The 16,772-nt window shown below is 44.9% G+C and overlaps 1 protein-coding gene across 1 annotated transcript in view; it reads left to right on the top strand.

The window, feature by feature from the left end:
* The first annotated feature begins 3,024 nt into the window (after positions 1 to 3,024).
* TMEFF2 (transmembrane protein with EGF like and two follistatin like domains 2) overlaps positions 3,025 to 16,772 on the top strand; it is a 171,272-nt gene continuing 157,524 nt past the window's right edge. Inside the window, exons 1-3 of the mRNA XM_077830140.1 lie at positions 3,025 to 3,205; positions 5,406 to 5,515; positions 11,731 to 11,860. Of these exons, the coding sequence (XP_077686266.1) occupies positions 3,025 to 3,205; positions 5,406 to 5,515; positions 11,731 to 11,860 (421 nt within the window). The remainder of the gene's footprint in view (positions 3,206 to 5,405; positions 5,516 to 11,730; positions 11,861 to 16,772) is intronic.

Here is a 16,772-nt window from a genome sequence, read left to right as displayed (position 1 = left end):
AAACAGGCTCTTTAGGACATTGCTTCATCAAATAGGCAGGCCACGCTGGTTTGTTTTGTTTTTTTTATCCTTATTTACTTGCCAAAATAATTGGCCAGATTTTCAGAAGTGTTGGGCAGCAGTAGGTCTCTGGGGGCTTTTGAAAATCAGGCCATTTATTTAGCTGCTATAGGCACCCACGTTTGAAAATCTTGGCCATGGACTTTGGTGCCTGGTTAAATTCAGGTTCCAGCTGAAGGACGCAGGTCTGCCCCCTGCTTGGGAAGAGTGAGGAACCCGTTCCCCCGCCCTCCCCACTTCAAGCTAGGTGCCGGCTGCTTAAGGAGAAAACGGATGTGTATAATATTTATTTATCTATTTACTTCTTCAGCGACGCAATATTCGGCGCCTGATGTTCTCCTGCCACACGGTGGTGCTTGCCAGTTTCAGACACACACACACACACACACACCCCCGTGCTTCCCCCTTGGTGGTATTGCTACAGCCCGTCAGTGTTTAAACGAAGCAACATAAAATCCCCAGCATTTGTCCGTAAGGTGACATTTCTTGCAGTGCTTAATAATTTAGAAATGGGGGAGCGGGAGGGGGGAATGATGGATGCAATTGTAGTTGCTGACTCTTTAAGACCATTAACTCCGCTGGAGTTTCACTGTACGGCAAGGGGACTCTAAAGAAGAAATTTATGATTAGTGAGCATTTACTTAGCCTTCGGATACACTTGGAACCGTTAAAAGGTTGCAGGCCTCACTGATGATCTTTTATGTTGTGAGCCGGGCGCTGAAGTGCACCGAGGTCCTGTTTTCTCGGGGTAATTGTTGCATAAACACTTTGTAATGGCCTTCCTTTTATTTAGCTTAACGCGTGGTTTATTTTCAGAAGCCTGCCTGATGAGTTGCCAGAGCGGCTCTTCTCCAGCGAGCAAAGATGCCTGTCTGCAGCCGAGTTTCTCAATCTTTCTCCACGTTCACAACGTATTGATGTGATGTTACTTGTGTGTAAAGGGCTGCCGCAGACAGCGCGTGCAGCCCTTTGATTTCTGGTCCTCTGCCTTACGGGATCACCGTTCTAGCTAATGGCTCTGCCTTTTCCTTAACGGATTCCGCTGCTGCGTCTAGGGGGAAAAAACCGAGGCTTTGATGCCGTCTGGGTAAATTGATCCGTGTTTTTATGGAGCCTCCCTGTACAAGGAGCAAGAAGCCACAGCCCAGCCTGTGAACAGCTGCACTTTAACTGTTGGGGGCGGGGGTGGCTGTGAGCCTGGGCTCTTTACCTGGGAGGTTGAGAGGAAGATGGGTCTAGTCCGTCCCCCCCCACGCCTCTCCACCAATGACCGACTGCGCTAACTTGGAGGGACCTTGCTGCTGTGTGCGCTCACGGCGGGAAGGAGACGGGCAGAGGAGGGCTGGCAGGGGTGGGGAGGTTGCATTTGAAAGCCTGTGGCTGTCTGACCCGCTCAGCCAGCGCTGGGGGGCCCAGGCCAAGGGCCCTGCCGTCCCCTTTTGCGGGGCTAGGAGCGAGCGTGGCGCTCCCCAAAGAAGCTGTTCTGCGCGCAGCTCTTAATTGCAAACACCGCGCGCGCCTCCGGGTTTCGGTAACTCCCTTGTGGGATGCGGGCGACCTGGGAGGAGAGAGGAAGGAGGGTCCCCCGGGGCCGTCTCTGGCGGCCAGTGATGGCCCCGTTAGCGGTCAGAGAGGGGGTCTGGCTGCGAAGGTGCAGCGGGCGCAAGGCGGATCCTGCCAGCCCCGCTGGGCAGACGGAGGCTCCCGCGGAGTTTCACAGTCTCCCCGCCAAGCACACGCGTCTGAGGCTAACAGAGCCCTGCACACCACCGTGATCGTGCGTTTTCTTTCATCTGCTCCGCCGGGATGCTGCTGTCGCTGCACCCGCCGAGACCTGGTGCGTTCTGCCGCCTTCTGGGCAGGGCCGGGGATGTCTCCTTTCCCTCGGGTCGCCTCCTCTCCACCCTCTTCACCGCCGGCCCGGGACGGTTTGTCCGCTTTACAGCCGACCTGCCAGTCCCCACCCCCCCGCCAACCCCGCCACGGGCGAACAGCTCAGCCCGGGGGGGGGGGTAGTTGCTAGGAACTTCACCAGCCCCCGGGCTGGTGGTCCGTGCGCAGCTGCTGCGGGCGTCACGCGTGTACCTGGGCGCGTGCAATGCGCACAAGCGACGAAGCCCGCAGGCATGTGTGACTGCAGCCTTGTGCACGCGTGTGTGTGACTGCGCGTGGAGGGCACGGGTGGGGGAGGGGGAGCGTGCCGCGCACGTGCCTGCACGCTCTATGGGGGTGCGCCCTGGCTGGAGCCCCCCGGCTCCCTCAGCGGCTGCGGGTCCCGCCGGAGGCGCACCCGGGACGGCGGGGAGTCCGGAGAGCTGCTGCTCCAGCCCACCCCGGCGAGCGGCTTCGGCCGGCCCCCCCCCCCGATCCATAGCGGCGGGCGGGGGCTGTCAGCAGAGTCCGGTTCCCCGCGGCGCAGCGCTGAGTCTCCTCAGCCCGGTCCCGAGCGGGTCCCGGGCAGCAGCCGCTGCAGCCGCCGCCGCATCCCTCCGCCCGCCGCCGCCGGCCCCGCCCTGCCGGGGGACCTGCATCCCGCTCCTCCAATCAGGGGCCGGGCTGCCTCGGCCACGTGACGCCGGCGAGCTGAGGGACCTGCTGCTTCCCCCGCGCCAGAGAGATGCGGGCGGCAGAGCGCGAGAGCAGGCGGCGGCCGTTGGGCTGTGGAGCGCCGTGACTCCCTCCCCGCCCGGAGCCCTATGGCAGCTGCCGCCGCCGCCGCCTCCCTCCTGCCCGGCCGCCGCCGCGCCTCGGGCTGAGCCGGGCCGCCGGATCGCGCCGCCGCTGGGAAACTCTCGGGATCGTCATGCCGGGACCGGGCTGCCTCTTCCTGACCCGCTGCTGGCCGGGGCCCCCGGGATGCTAGGCAGCCCCCCGCCCGGATCCCTCCTGCCCCCCGTCGCCCCGAGACCGCGCCGCTTCGGGGAGCCCCTGGCTGCTGCCGCCGCCGAGTTGAGTTAAGAAGTCATGGTGCTGGGGGAAGCCTCCCCCCCTCGGCAGTGCGGCGGCGGCGGCTGGACACTTTGCGATTGCTGTTGCTGGCTGCTGCTGCCGGTGATGTTACTCCTCATAGCCCGACCCGTGAAACTTGCCGCTTTCCCTACCTCCTTAAGTGACTGCCAAACGCCTACCGGCTGGAATTGCTCCGGTAAGCTGCAAGCCACATCCCCCGCCACCTTCCTCTCGGTGTCCTTTTCCAAAGGCGGGCTCGTCCCAAAACCTGCAGATCGCGGCGCTGACTGCAAATTACTGAGCACTTCGCCAGCCCTCCCTGTGACTGTCCAGTGTGCATTGCCAAAGGAGAGACTGGACAGCAGGGCGGAAAGTGCAGGGATGTTTCAGTACTTCCCCCGCCCTGCACTATAATGGCATCTGCTCGAGCTTTTCTTCCAGCGGTGTAGTCCATAGAGTTTGTTGCAGGCTGGACACACACTATCATTTTGTGATCCCGCAAGACTGATCAGTGCCATGGGGTGTTTTGTTTTTCATAACGTATTAGAAGTGAGAACTGTGTGTGAGAGAGAGAGAGAGAGAAACAATTTTAGGAGAGCGAATGCAATAAATCACGTTGTGGCTGTCTGAGAAATGCTGATTCCTTGCAGAAAGTGCAAGAATCCGTGCTAGGTCGTCTTTCCAAGAAAAAGCAACTCCTGATAATAATAAGAATGTGGAAGGTTAATCCTGTTGGGCGAAGACCCCTTTTTTGTCGCTGCTTCCAGGCATTTCGATTTTGTTGTAGGCATGGGATTTTGTTTGCTTTTCTGTCTTTCATGATGTTGTATTCACTTTGTAAACCTTATAGTTTCTGGGGAAAAGTTAGCAGAGGAACCGTTTGCAGCTGTCACATTGGGTATTCACAGGACCAAAGGGCAGGGTAGCTAGCCGCAAGTGATCAAGAAGTAACGCCTCTTTCCTCGAGTTCTTCTGCGGGCTGCTATTAAACAGGCTTTTCCCCTTCATCTGGTCAATTTCAGCCCCGCTGGAAGGTGCCTGCCAGGCACAGTGCGGGTGAAATGTACTAATTGAATAAGGAAGAGGCTGGGGACCGGAGTTCTTGCCCTTTTAGATCAGCTGCGAGCTGGCTTTGTGACTGATCAGCATAGCCCTTAATACAGTAATAACAGTGCATTGCGTGGAGTGTGTTTACCATTTGTGCAGTATTTTCAATAGAACCTCTGTTTGTCAAGGCCCATGGTTTTTTGTTTCTAGCTGATGTTCAGTCCTTCTTTTTGAAGCACTCTTTTATATATAGAGAGGGAGACAGATCTCCAGACCCATTTGCAGGCTTCTGGTGAAGCAGAATCACTCAGTCTCTTTCAGTGACAAAGTGATGTATGTTTAAATATGTCATGTTGTGTGTATGTGTGTGTGTGCGTTGGAGGTTGGGAGACAAGTGCTGTGTATAGGTTAAAGTCAAATGCTTATCTATCCACTGATTTAAAAAAAAAACCTGGAGTCTCAAAATAGGGTGATCCCAATTTTTTTATCATCCTTAAAGTCGCTGACTTTACAGTGAATATAATATTTGGGTCAACAGGCTATGCCTCCGATATTTGAGGCGTTTCTGCAATGAGACCTTATAAAAGGGTTCTGAGAAAATATCAACTTTCAAGGTAATATATGTATAATATATAATAGGTTGGCAAGAAGCAATTTTCACTGTTTTCATTTTTAATATTCAGTGATATGGTTAGAAGAATTAGGACATTTAAAAAATCAGTGGGATTAAATCTTAATGGATTTGGAATGTAATATAGCTGTTTTGTTTAATGCCTTGCTACACACTGTCGGAGTGGGGTGGCAACTAGTGAAATCTGAAATTCACACTGGCATTCATGAGCTAAATCTTCAGCCAGATCTATTTGTCTGCAGAACTGACGGGAAAGAACTAGGTTCACTCTGAAGAACCTGGCACCCCTCCTGTTAACTTAGAGGTGATCAATCTTCATTCGAATCAGACAGACCATCACAGAAAACACACAGCCTGTTTATCTTTATTATTGGGGCTTTGTTATGGCATAGTCTGGAGAAATTCCAATTTGGCTTTAGACCCAAAGATCTGCTGTTGCATGGAAAAATGTTGAACCAACCAAAGAAAATATAATACACCAGTCACTGGATCATTTTTGAGGAACTGGAGTCTGTTTAATACTGTAGAATAAAGAGGGTGGAGGTGTGGGGAATAATGACATAAAGTGTGGATAATTGAAAACAGGGAAGGACAGAACATCCAGACTGTATTATTTCACCAACAAGATTGTGGTGCTATGTAAATTAGAAAAGCGATCACCCTGTATTGTATATCCTGCCAGACTGAAGCTGACAGTATTTTTCTGTTTACATTTGAGGTTATGATGACAGAGAAAATGATCTCTTTCTCTGTGATACCAATACCTGTAAATTTGATGGGGAGTGTTTAAGAATTGGAGACAGTGTGACTTGCGTCTGTCAGTTCAAGGTAAGAAGATTGCTGTTTCATTCTTTAATTCACTAATAAGAATACAGATCTGGGATCTCCCTTTACAACCTATTACTTGGCAATTTATTTCTCTTCGTGCAGTGAAGTTAGAGGGAAAACCTGGCAGCAAGTATAGAGAGCTGGCAGGAGAGCAAACTGATGTCAAAAAGACATAAGTTTCTCTGGGAAAATGCGGATGCTGTGGTTATAAATGTCCGTTTGGGGTCTGCAGCTTCAGGTTGTGCATGTGTGATTTTGTTGCTGTGCCCTTTTAACAAGGATTTTAAATCCTTTCCAAATATACTAATGGTACTGATCATGCTTTATACACCCAGTGTTCTGTTCTAGTTAGAGAAATGGATCTGTAATGTGCTTATACGGTATTTTTCAGTAAGGTTGCATAATGGCAATGCTTCTGGTTGTTTATCAGATTTCACACCCCTACCCCCGTCCAAAATCACAAACTTCATTTAGGTGTTAGGTAGTTTTAGTGGGCTGTTGTTGATTTTCTCCCCTCTCACCACCTCCTTTCTCTCTTCCCTCTCCATTCAGCTAAGTCTAAACCTCAGGCATCCTTAAAGTCACATAGATTAATCATAATGTATTTCTTCTAGTGTGTTTTGCCTAACCCAGAAGACAGCTGTGCTTTGCGTAATTATCCAGATAAAATTTTTGCAAGTTATTGAGTTTTGAGACTGTACCAGCATATGCTTTATATACACCTATGCCCCAGTGGTTTTTTGCATTTTAATACAGCTTTATTAAATCGTAAAACTTTTAATAACTATTTAAATAGTTACAGTAGAACAGACCGAATGGTGCAGTGTTTGGTATTATACTCATCTCTAATGACTGATTTAATTTATTATTGACCATTGATAGACTGTTTACTCTAAAGATTGACAAATATCATTTGTATTACCAGAGGCAAAAATATCATATCTGAGGAGGAAAAAGACAAAATTAATAATGCCTTAATTTAAAAAATGAAAGACCATCTCACCAAATGCAAAACAATTGTTTTACTAAAATTACTGTATTTAACATTAAATGATTGTATTTTTCTGTTGACGGAGATAATATATATGGCCCTTAACCAATTTTTTAGGTTTCCAGTTTACATATGATCAAACATTTCATGTTTAACAATAAATGTTAATGTAGAGAGTTGAGTGGTGCAGCATTAGCATTTGTAACATGTTTAGTTGTTTAGACATTTTCATTCCCAAGGAAACCCTATAATGCAATCAACATTTGTGACTTGCGCTGTTGCCTGGTGCCGATACCTGTGCTGTGCCACTGACATATTGATCATACAGTGTCCATAGAGAACACTATGTTCTTGTGTTTGGTCACAGTTTGGCACTGGCAGTTGGTTTAAATGGAACAATTGCCAGGGAGGAGCAAAGCAAGACTTTGCTAAGGACAGGGGACACAATGGAGGCTATGTTTTCCCAAGGAAGCATGCCAGTCTATGGTGACTAAGAATAAAGAAACAATAGTAAACCTCAGTAGAATGCATTCCCTTGGATTTGGGAGATAAGTGATATCTGTGCTGATGTTGGAAAAACATATGATGTTGAAATATACCAGAGAAATAAGATACAGGCTTGCCAGGTTTCATCATCTGGATAACGTTTATAATCTTAAATGAAATGAAAGTAAAGTGACCAGGTGATCGTGGAATTCATTGAAAGTTCTTTGAAGTCAATGGGAACCTAGCCATTGACTTCAGTGGTCTTTGGATCAGGCCCCATATGAAATCAGAACTCTTTCTTTTGGCTTTGGCCATTCATGGAGCCACATATTTGAACATGAGCTCGTAATGCAAGCTACCTATGGTTGATGCTATACAGACAATGCAAATACTTGTGTGGCTGATGCTGTCGGTTTGCTAGAGTCAAAGTAATCCTTGCACTTCTGAAAATCCCTTACTTTAATAGAGTTAAAACACGGAGGAACTTGGCTCATCATGTAGCATCTATGGGCAGTTTAGGACTCAGGAAAGGTACACAGTTTTAGCAGAAAATGAATTCTAATACAGTATGGGTTGACTGAGTAACACACAAAGTAACACAAGGGGTATATGGAATACAGTCACAAATTCATATGGCTCAAGTTAGGGGGTTTGCTTAGTCAGAATTCAGGCCCTCTTTCCATCCACGCTTCTCTATGGTGACAATGAGCAAATCAACAGAGGAGTGCCCATCAGTTTAATTATTTTTTATGTTTTCTCTGTTACTTGCTAGGGGCTTTAACTGCAGTTGGAAAGCAAAGATGAGGGTTGCCTTTATGCTATTTAAAACTTCTGTCTGGCCACCCCTTTACGTGTTTTTTATAACACTGGTTCAGATAGTGTCCGGCCAAACTGATTTAATAAAATAAACATTTGTTGCTTGAAAGGCAAATTAAAACCAGACTGCTTTGGGTCATTTGAATGGGCTACTGCTCCCAGGCAGAAGATAAATGACTGGGGTTTCCCCCTAGTTGACTCATTTTTGCTTTTTTAACACTGCAGAAATATAGACCACCCATTGGTTTCACCTGGTGAGGGACTTGTATTTCACCAGAGAGTATTCTCTCCACATTTGTTTTAATAGGAACAGAAGTTCACTTCTTCTTGTGTTACAGCACAACCCTACATGTTCATTGGGTATTAATGTATCAGGCCATTAATCATTCCTTCTCATTGGAGTTCATTGTTAGCTGTAGGTAATAACCTCAAGGATATAGAATTAACCAACATTTCTTTTTATGACATCATAATCTCTGCATATTAGAAGGGCCTTTATTTGACTGCCCCTGACCGCACTAGTCTGCCCTAGACTAGCACAGACCTTCTTTTTCCTCTGTGACCACATGAAAATGTCTGAATAAGTACTTAGGTATTTCAGTTGATACTGAGTTTGTTTCTCTACATTTAGGACCTGATCTTGAAAACATTTACACACACACGTAGCTTTCCTTATGTGAGTAGTCCCATTTGCTTCAATGGGACTCCTCACATGAGTTAGTTACTCAAGTATTTTCAGGATCAGGACCTTAGTTAGAGGGTTGTGAGTTGTATTATTGAAATGCATTTTCATATTACTTTGCATGCTCAAAATATGTGAAGTGTGGTGACAGTATTTATCACATGCTTATGAGAGTAGGAAGTAATCAGTTTTGTAGTGCTAACATGAGCGGGAGTTACACAAGTATGTCAGCTTCTCTGGAAAATAAACCTTCTGTGCTAAATAAACCTTATAAACTCTGTTATGCCAATACATTCATATGCCTATGATTATAGGCATACAACGTTCCAAATGCTATGAAAGGTAGTCAAGGGCCGGTGTATGGCGAAATTAGGGCATACTTATTGTTCTTCCTTGCTTGGGTTAAGCAAATATATGTTAAAAATACATGTGTGAGAGGGAGAATTCTACATAATAGGAACTTTATGTTGCAGCGAATGGGAGTTTTGACATGATTTGGCCCTCACTGAAACTCATCTTGAGGCCTAGGACTTGGTGTAGAGTCCTGAGCCAATGCCCAGAATGTACGGCTGGATTGAGGAAAGACTGACAGTCAAAATCCAATATGCCACCAACTGCTGGGACCAGAGAGAAATGCGTTTTATACCAATGGAAAGCCGTGAATGCCAGTTTTCCATTGTTATAAAGCAGCAGAATCCAGCTGTGACAGATCATGAGATATCAGATTATTAAAATCACAGTAGTCTGATAACCATTTTGATTTTTCTTCCCCACTTTAATTCTGATTTTAATTCTGATTCTTCGCCACTTTAATTCTGATGATTTTTCCATCCCTCCCCCTTCCCCCCCGCCACGGGCTTCAGTGCCCCTGGTGCTCAGAACCATAGTTAGTACCCTCTGAAAACTTCACATATCCACGTTCACTGTTGCTGAGCAGCAGCTTTAATTTTTTTCTTTTTGTCAGTGTAACAGTTGTGTATAGGTGATGGCATAAAGAAAGGATAATAGAGGCAGAAATGCATTGGGCAGGGAACACTTTCTGAAAAGGAAAGGATGTGTCACCTACATGTATGCAGTGACACATGGCTTGTTGTGTGTTACACAACGCACAGTTCCACCCGTGAGCCTGAGTCTCAGTTTGAAAATGTCAAGAGTCCTGAAAATGCCAGGATGGAAGAGAAAGAAAGACTGTAAAAGCAGAACACAGTAGCATCCTCCACAGAATGCAATAGTCTCTCAAATACCGTGTGTACTTCTAAATGTACAGAATTTGGGGTGAAATCCTGTCCACATTGTAGTTCATGGAAATGTTGCTGTTGACTTCAGTGGTCCAGGATTTCACCCTTGACGTTTTCATGCAAACCCTGCTCACTTTATGCACATGAATAACCGCATCTGAGGTAATGGGGTCACCCACACAGGTAAGGAAAGCAGGATGTGGCCCTCACTGTTTTGAAGCTAGTTGGCATAAAAATTATGAATCTTATCCTGCTTTCACTGAAACTAATGGAAAATATGCAACTGTCTTCAGTGGAAGGAGGATCAAACTCTGTGTTTCTGCTTGTAATGCTGAATGTTACAATATTCTGGGCCAACTCCTGAATGTCTTGTTCACATAAAGAGTCACTATGGTGTTCATGGAACTTTACGTGTAAGGCAACTAAGACTTGGTCCTTCATGCTTAAAAAAAAATCCAGTTGTTTGTGTTAATTGTCTTGGTAAACTATTCCAAACCACCCTTCAGCTCTGTCCAAATCACTGTTTAGCTTCTGGGTGAAATCTGGCACTTCTGTCTTTGACATAGGTCAGATTTAGAATGTACTCTTCAAAATGGCAAACAGGCACATTTTAATCAATAGTTCAAAATAGTAGAATTGATGAGCTGTGGGGTAGGAGAAGAAAGCATTTGTTGTTATGTTTATGAAAAAGAAGGTGGCATAGCAGGCCTAAGACTTTTAAGAAAATATAATACATAGGGAAAATGTCACTCATCTTGGACCAACCAAAATGTCACTCTGACAAAGTCTGAATAATTTCCTGGCTATATCCCTGTGTGGAGGCCTGCAATTAATTCAGCTCACGCATGTGTTAATCATGTCTGTAGCCATTCGTATCTAGGCAGATTTCAAATTCATATTGACATCAGTTTCATACTGGATATCACATGTTTTAGCACAACATAAGACACTCAGCATAAGACAGCTAAATTGATAGTATGACTTTTTAATTTTTATGTGGTTTTTAAACAAAGGTGATCTTTTATAAATAATAATCTTGATCATTACTTTTATAATTAAACAATGAGACATATCAGGAATATAGTAGTCATGAGATAATCACATCCCTGGCATAATTATCAGGTACAGGGCATATCCAAGTGTCTCTAATACCTCAGAGTGTGATTATCTTATGATAACTACACCCTGTAGGTTGCCTAATTTCCATTATAAAATGGAATTATTTTTATTGAAATGAACAAGCGGGGGAAAAAACTTGTTCTTTTTGTGATGGAGGAAAATAAAGCTGATAGTTGACAACACTGAGCAGAAGTTTCAGCTGAGCTGATAGTATGCATATTATTCAATCTCTCTGTTCTTCAGTATTGTTGACTTTACATGCCTTGTAATTCTGGCCCTGATGCCTTCAACATGAAATAGAGAGCTGTGAACTCTAGGAAATACTGTAACAAGAGCTTGCTGAAAAATTTCAACATTTTAATGAAAAAAGGGACACATCTTTGCTGACAATTTTCACAAAAAAATCCATCCCGTTTTCTAATCCATCCAATCAATTCTAATTATGAGAGAGCGTGCATGCCTATTATCCTTCAATGGGAGTGGGAATGCATACATTGCCATACCAGATAAGACCAGAATTACATCTTGTCTAGCATTCTGTCTCTGAATAGCCAGCACCAATTACTTTAAAGATATATGAAAGCCCAGAGTGGACAGTTACGGAATAACTAGCCCATATGGGAAGTTTCTTACTCACACCTGTCAGTTAGAGGTCGCGTTGTGCCTGAAGCATGACCATTTAATATCCCTTCATTTTTTTCCTGTAGTCCTACTAATAATGATAGATTTGAAAAGAATGAGCAAGGATCAGGCAGTTTCTTAGCTCCTGCTGTTTTCATGCTGTTTTATTTTTTTGACTGGGAGATGGGGCGGGATATGACTTGGTATGGTACCATTTGGTGGTTGTTACTAATTACATTCTTTCTTTTTCTGCATTCATTAGTGTAACAGCGACTATGTGCCGGTGTGTGGCTCCAATGGCGATACCTATCAGAACGAATGCTACTTGAGACAGGCTGCCTGCAAGCAGCAGAGTGAAATACTCGTGATGTCGGAAGGATCATGTGCAACTGGTATGTATAATACTTAGTTTGTAGACTATATTGAGAACTTGGTTTGAAATCAGATAAAATAGCTTGCATATCATGATAAGGACTCTTTGGATTCCTGGTGTATTAACTCCAGATGAATAATTTACCATATAGACCTTAAGTAGCTACTGTCATCCATTCCTTTTTTTAAAAGATTCTTGACATGATTTTGAGGAACAGGGCATAGAATACCATTTCTGTTTTAATATTTATCTTGCATTCTGCCATGTGGTGTGCACTGTATACAGATATATAGTGTGAATACAAGTAACTGGACAGAAAGATTAAGTTAACCTAGAACACTTTGCTTGTGTCAGTGGCACTTTGTAATCTGGAGGGGACAGCCTATGAATGTTATTGCATATGGTAACTTTTCCATAGGCTTTTTCTTATATACTTAGGATTAGATCCCCAATGGTATAAATCAGCATAGCTTCAGTGACTGCCGTGGAACTGCACTGATTTATAGTGGCTAAGGTTTTGGCCCTTAAACTTTAAGTTAAATTAGTGAGATTGTGCAATTGTCTTCTCTGTATTTCGTGGAAGAATTAACTGAGTATTATTTCGCAAGGCACCTTTTTTTTACAAAAACTAGACAAGCCATTTACAACATACACTTTGCTTCTCTACAAAAGAAATAGGACACTAAACTATCTAAACTACTATATGCCACAAGGGGCCACAACAGTGGTTCCCTTAACCCACCCAGCAATATTGTTAATCTATCCAACTATACTCTTAGCCCAGCAGAAGAATCTGTCCTATCTCGGGGCCTCTCCTTCTGTCCCTCCACCCCCACGAACATGATACAGTTCTGTGGTGACCTAGAATCCTATTTTCGACGTCTCTGACTCAAGGAATATTTCCAACACACCTCTGAACAACATACTAATCCACAGAGACCTTCCTACCAAGACTACAAAAAGAAGGATTCTGGGTGGACTCCTCCTGAAGGTTGAAACAACAGACTGGACTTCTACATAGAGTGCTTTTGCCGATGTGCACGGGCTGAAATTGTGGAAAAGCAGCATCACTTGCCCCACAACCTCAGCCGTGCAGAACACAATGCCATCCACAGCCTCAGAAACAACTCTGACATCATAATCAAAAAGGCTGACAAAGGAGGTGCTGTCGTCATCATGAATAGGTCGGAATATGAACAAGAGGCTGCTAGCCAGCTCTCCAACACCACTTTTTACAAGCCATTACCCTCTGATCCCACTGAGGGTTACCAAAAGAAACTACAGCATTTGCTCAAGAAACTCCCTGAAAAAGCACAAGAACAAATCTGCACAGACACACTCCTGGAACTCCAACCTGGGGTATTCTATCTGCTACCCAAGATCCATAAACCTGGAAATCCTGGACGCCCCATCATCTCAGGCATTGGCACCCTGACAGCAGGATTGTATGGCTATATAGACTCCCTCCTCAGGCTCTACGCTACCAGCACTATCTTCGAGACACCACTGACTTCCTGAGACAACTACAATCCATCGGTGTTCTTCTTGAAAACACCATCCTGGCCACTATGGATGTAGAAGCCCTCTACACCAACATTCCACACAAAGAGGGACTACAAGCCATCAGGAACAGTATCCCCGAAAATGTCACGGCAAACCTGGTGGCTGAACTTTGTGACTTTGTCCTCACCCATAACCATTTCACATTTGGGGACAATGTATACCTTCAAATCAGCGGCACTGCTATAGGTACCCGCAGGGCCCCACAGTATGCCAACATTTTTATGGCTGACTTAGAACAACGCTTCCTCAGCTCTCGTTCCCTAATGCCCCTACTCTACTTGTGCTACAGTGATGACATCTTCATCATCTGGACCCATGGAAAAGAAGCCCTTGAGGAATTCCACCATGATTTCAACAATTTCCATCCCACCATCAACCTCAGCCTGGACCAGTCCACACAAGAGATCCACTTCCTGGACACTACCGTGCTAATAAGCAATGGTCACATAAACACTACCCTATACCGGAAACCTACTGACCGCTATTCCTACCTGCATGCCTCCAGCTTTCACCCAGCTCACACCACACGATCCATTGTCCACAGCCAAGCTTTACGATACAACCGCATTTGCTCCAATCCCTCAGACAGAGACAAACACCTACAAGATCTCTAACAAGCATTCTTACAACTACAATACCCACCTGCGGAAGTGAAGCAACAGATTGACAGAGCCAGAAGAGTACCCAGAACTCACCTACTACAGGACAGGCCCAACAAAGAAAATAACAGAACGCCACTAGCCATCACCTTCAGCCCCCAACTAAAACCTCTCCAACGCATCATCAAGGATCTACAACCTATCCTGAAGGACGATCCATCACTCTCACAGATCTTGGGAGACAGGCCAGTCCTTGCTTACAGACAGCCCCCCAACCTGAAGCAAATACTCACCAGCAACCACACAACAGAACCACTAACCCAGGAACCTATCCTTGCAACAAAGCCCGTTGCCAACTGTGTCCACATATCTATTCAAGGGACAGCATCATAGGGCCTAATCACATCAGCCACACTATCAGAGGCTCGTTCTCCTGTACATCCACCAATGTGATATATGCTCTCATGTGCCAGCAATGCCTCTCTGCCATGTACATTGGTCAAACTGGACAGTCTCTACATAAAAGAATAAATGGACACAAATCAGATGTCAAGAATTATAACATTCAAAAACCAGTCGGAGAAGACTTCAATCTCTCTGGTCACTCGATTAGAGACCTAAAAGTGACAGTTCTTCAACAAAGAAACTTCAAAAACAGACTCCAACGAGAGACTGCTGAATTGGAATTAATTTGCAAACTGGATACAATTAACTTAGGCTTGAATAGAGACTGGGAGTGGATGGGTCATTACACAAAGTAAAACTATTTCCCCATGTTTATTCCCCCCCATCCACCCTCCACTGTTCCTCAGACTTTCTTGTCAACTGCTGGAAATGGCCCACCTTGATTATCACTACAAAAGGTTTTCTCACCTCCCCCAACCCCCCACCCCGGCTCTCCTGCTTGTATTAGCTCATCTTAAGTGATCACTGTCCTTACAGTGTGTATGGTAACACCCATTGTTTCATGTTCTCTGTGTATATAAATCTCCCCACTGTATCCACTGTATTTTCCACTGAATGGATCCGATGAAGTGACCTGTAGCTCACGAAAACTTATGCTCAAATAAATTTATTAGTCTCTAAGGTGCCACAAGTACTCCTTTTCTTTTTCCGAATACAGACTAACACGGCTGCTACTCTGAAACCTGAAATATTCTGTAACATACAGAAAGGTGTATGAGCACAATCTGACATGAAAACTGACTTGCTCTGTGCTGGAGTTCTCAGTATTTTCCTTTTGTGTTCTGTATTCATTAGAGGTGGGCAATGAAGTTAACTTGAAAAGAAGAGAAGGATCAAGCCTTTGTTCCTTGAGGGAACTCTTTAAATGTAAAGCAGAATTTTTCAGGTTAGCTTGGAAGAGTCAATAAAAGTGCAAAAGAAAAACTTTTTGTGCACTGCAGCAATCTGTGTTTCTTGCACCTAAGAGAAAATAAAATTTCTTCCCGTAAATTATGCTTCATCTGAGATTGCTACCTAAGACTTTGCAAGGGGAAAAGCACATTGTGTAATGTTCTTTGTCTACAAATTGGTATTATCTGGAGTTCAGGCAGGCAAAGTCTGTTTTGGCAGAAGAGTTTCTTTAGGAAAGATACTGGGCTTTTTTCATCAAAAAGTTTTTAATGGAATAATTCCACTTCCTTGCTGCGTCATTTCTTAATCTCTCCCATTATTTGTAGTAGTCACTTTGGAGACATCCTCTGCGATGCTAGAGGTGCTCGGGGAGGAAAGAAAACTGGGATTCCTGAAGTCTTGAACATTGGTCTCTTTTTCCTCCTCACAAAGACAAGGCTTCTGTCAATTATGGACCTGATCTATAGCCTACTGAAGTCACTGGGAATCTTTTGATTTGCTTTGTGGGGCTTTAGATCGGGCCTTATCTGAGACTGCTCTTTGCTTTCCTTGGGGCTGCTGGGGAGTTACTGGATCTCTCTGTGGATGTAGGCAGAGAGAGCAGAATGTTAATCACAAGAGTACACCTAATCCATTATGCTGAGAGGAGAGTGCTAAACCAACTGATCTGGAAGTTTGGAATCTGCTGGATTCCCCCAAAAGGGTGGAGTAAGACGGACCAGTACAATCCCATCCTACAGTGGAGGGAATGTCACTGAGAACATCTGGTGAGAAAGGGAGGATGGTCAGAAAGAAACCCCTTGAGGATGGCTAGGTGGAGTCTGGATATGAGTGTGTGGAATGAGAAAGGAAAAACATGGAGCTTCTTTCCTCCAAACAGCTGGGAAATGCATGGAGTACATAAAGGAGAGAAAGGCTAGTGTTCATCTCTCCCCAGCTGCCAGGCAGGGGAGGGAGTGGGGGAGCCTCTGCTTTCCAGAAGCCAGTAGTGGTGTGAGATTGAAGAGACCTTTCTCTCACGAAGCAGCTGGCCTGGAGAGGGTGTGTAGTGGGGAGTATGTTGGAGAATCAGGTTAGGAATATGGGTGTTGCAAAGGATGCTAGGTAGTAGAGCACCATCATATTTTATTCCCTATTCCAGCCAGTCATTGCCCCTGATGTTTATAATCATACTGTGAAAAAGTCCACAGTTTCAAGATTTAGCCAGCTAAAAAACCAACACATTTGGGTAACGTGGCTCATCTGTTTGTTTAGCTAGCTGCAAGATTTAATTGGTAAACCCACTGCTGTGGCAAAAAAAAAGTCTTGTTAATCTGAAGATTTTTTTTTATCTGAATAATGATGGAGTTTACAAACCGACTTAGATTAACAAGATCTGACTGTAAATAAATTGGGATTCAACTCTTGATATAC

Source organism: Eretmochelys imbricata, chromosome 11 (assembly GCF_965152235.1).
Source record: "Eretmochelys imbricata isolate rEreImb1 chromosome 11, rEreImb1.hap1, whole genome shotgun sequence".
Classification (NCBI taxonomy): domain Eukaryota; kingdom Metazoa; phylum Chordata; order Testudines; family Cheloniidae; genus Eretmochelys; species Eretmochelys imbricata.
This window is presented reverse-complemented; position numbering and strand designations above follow the sequence as displayed.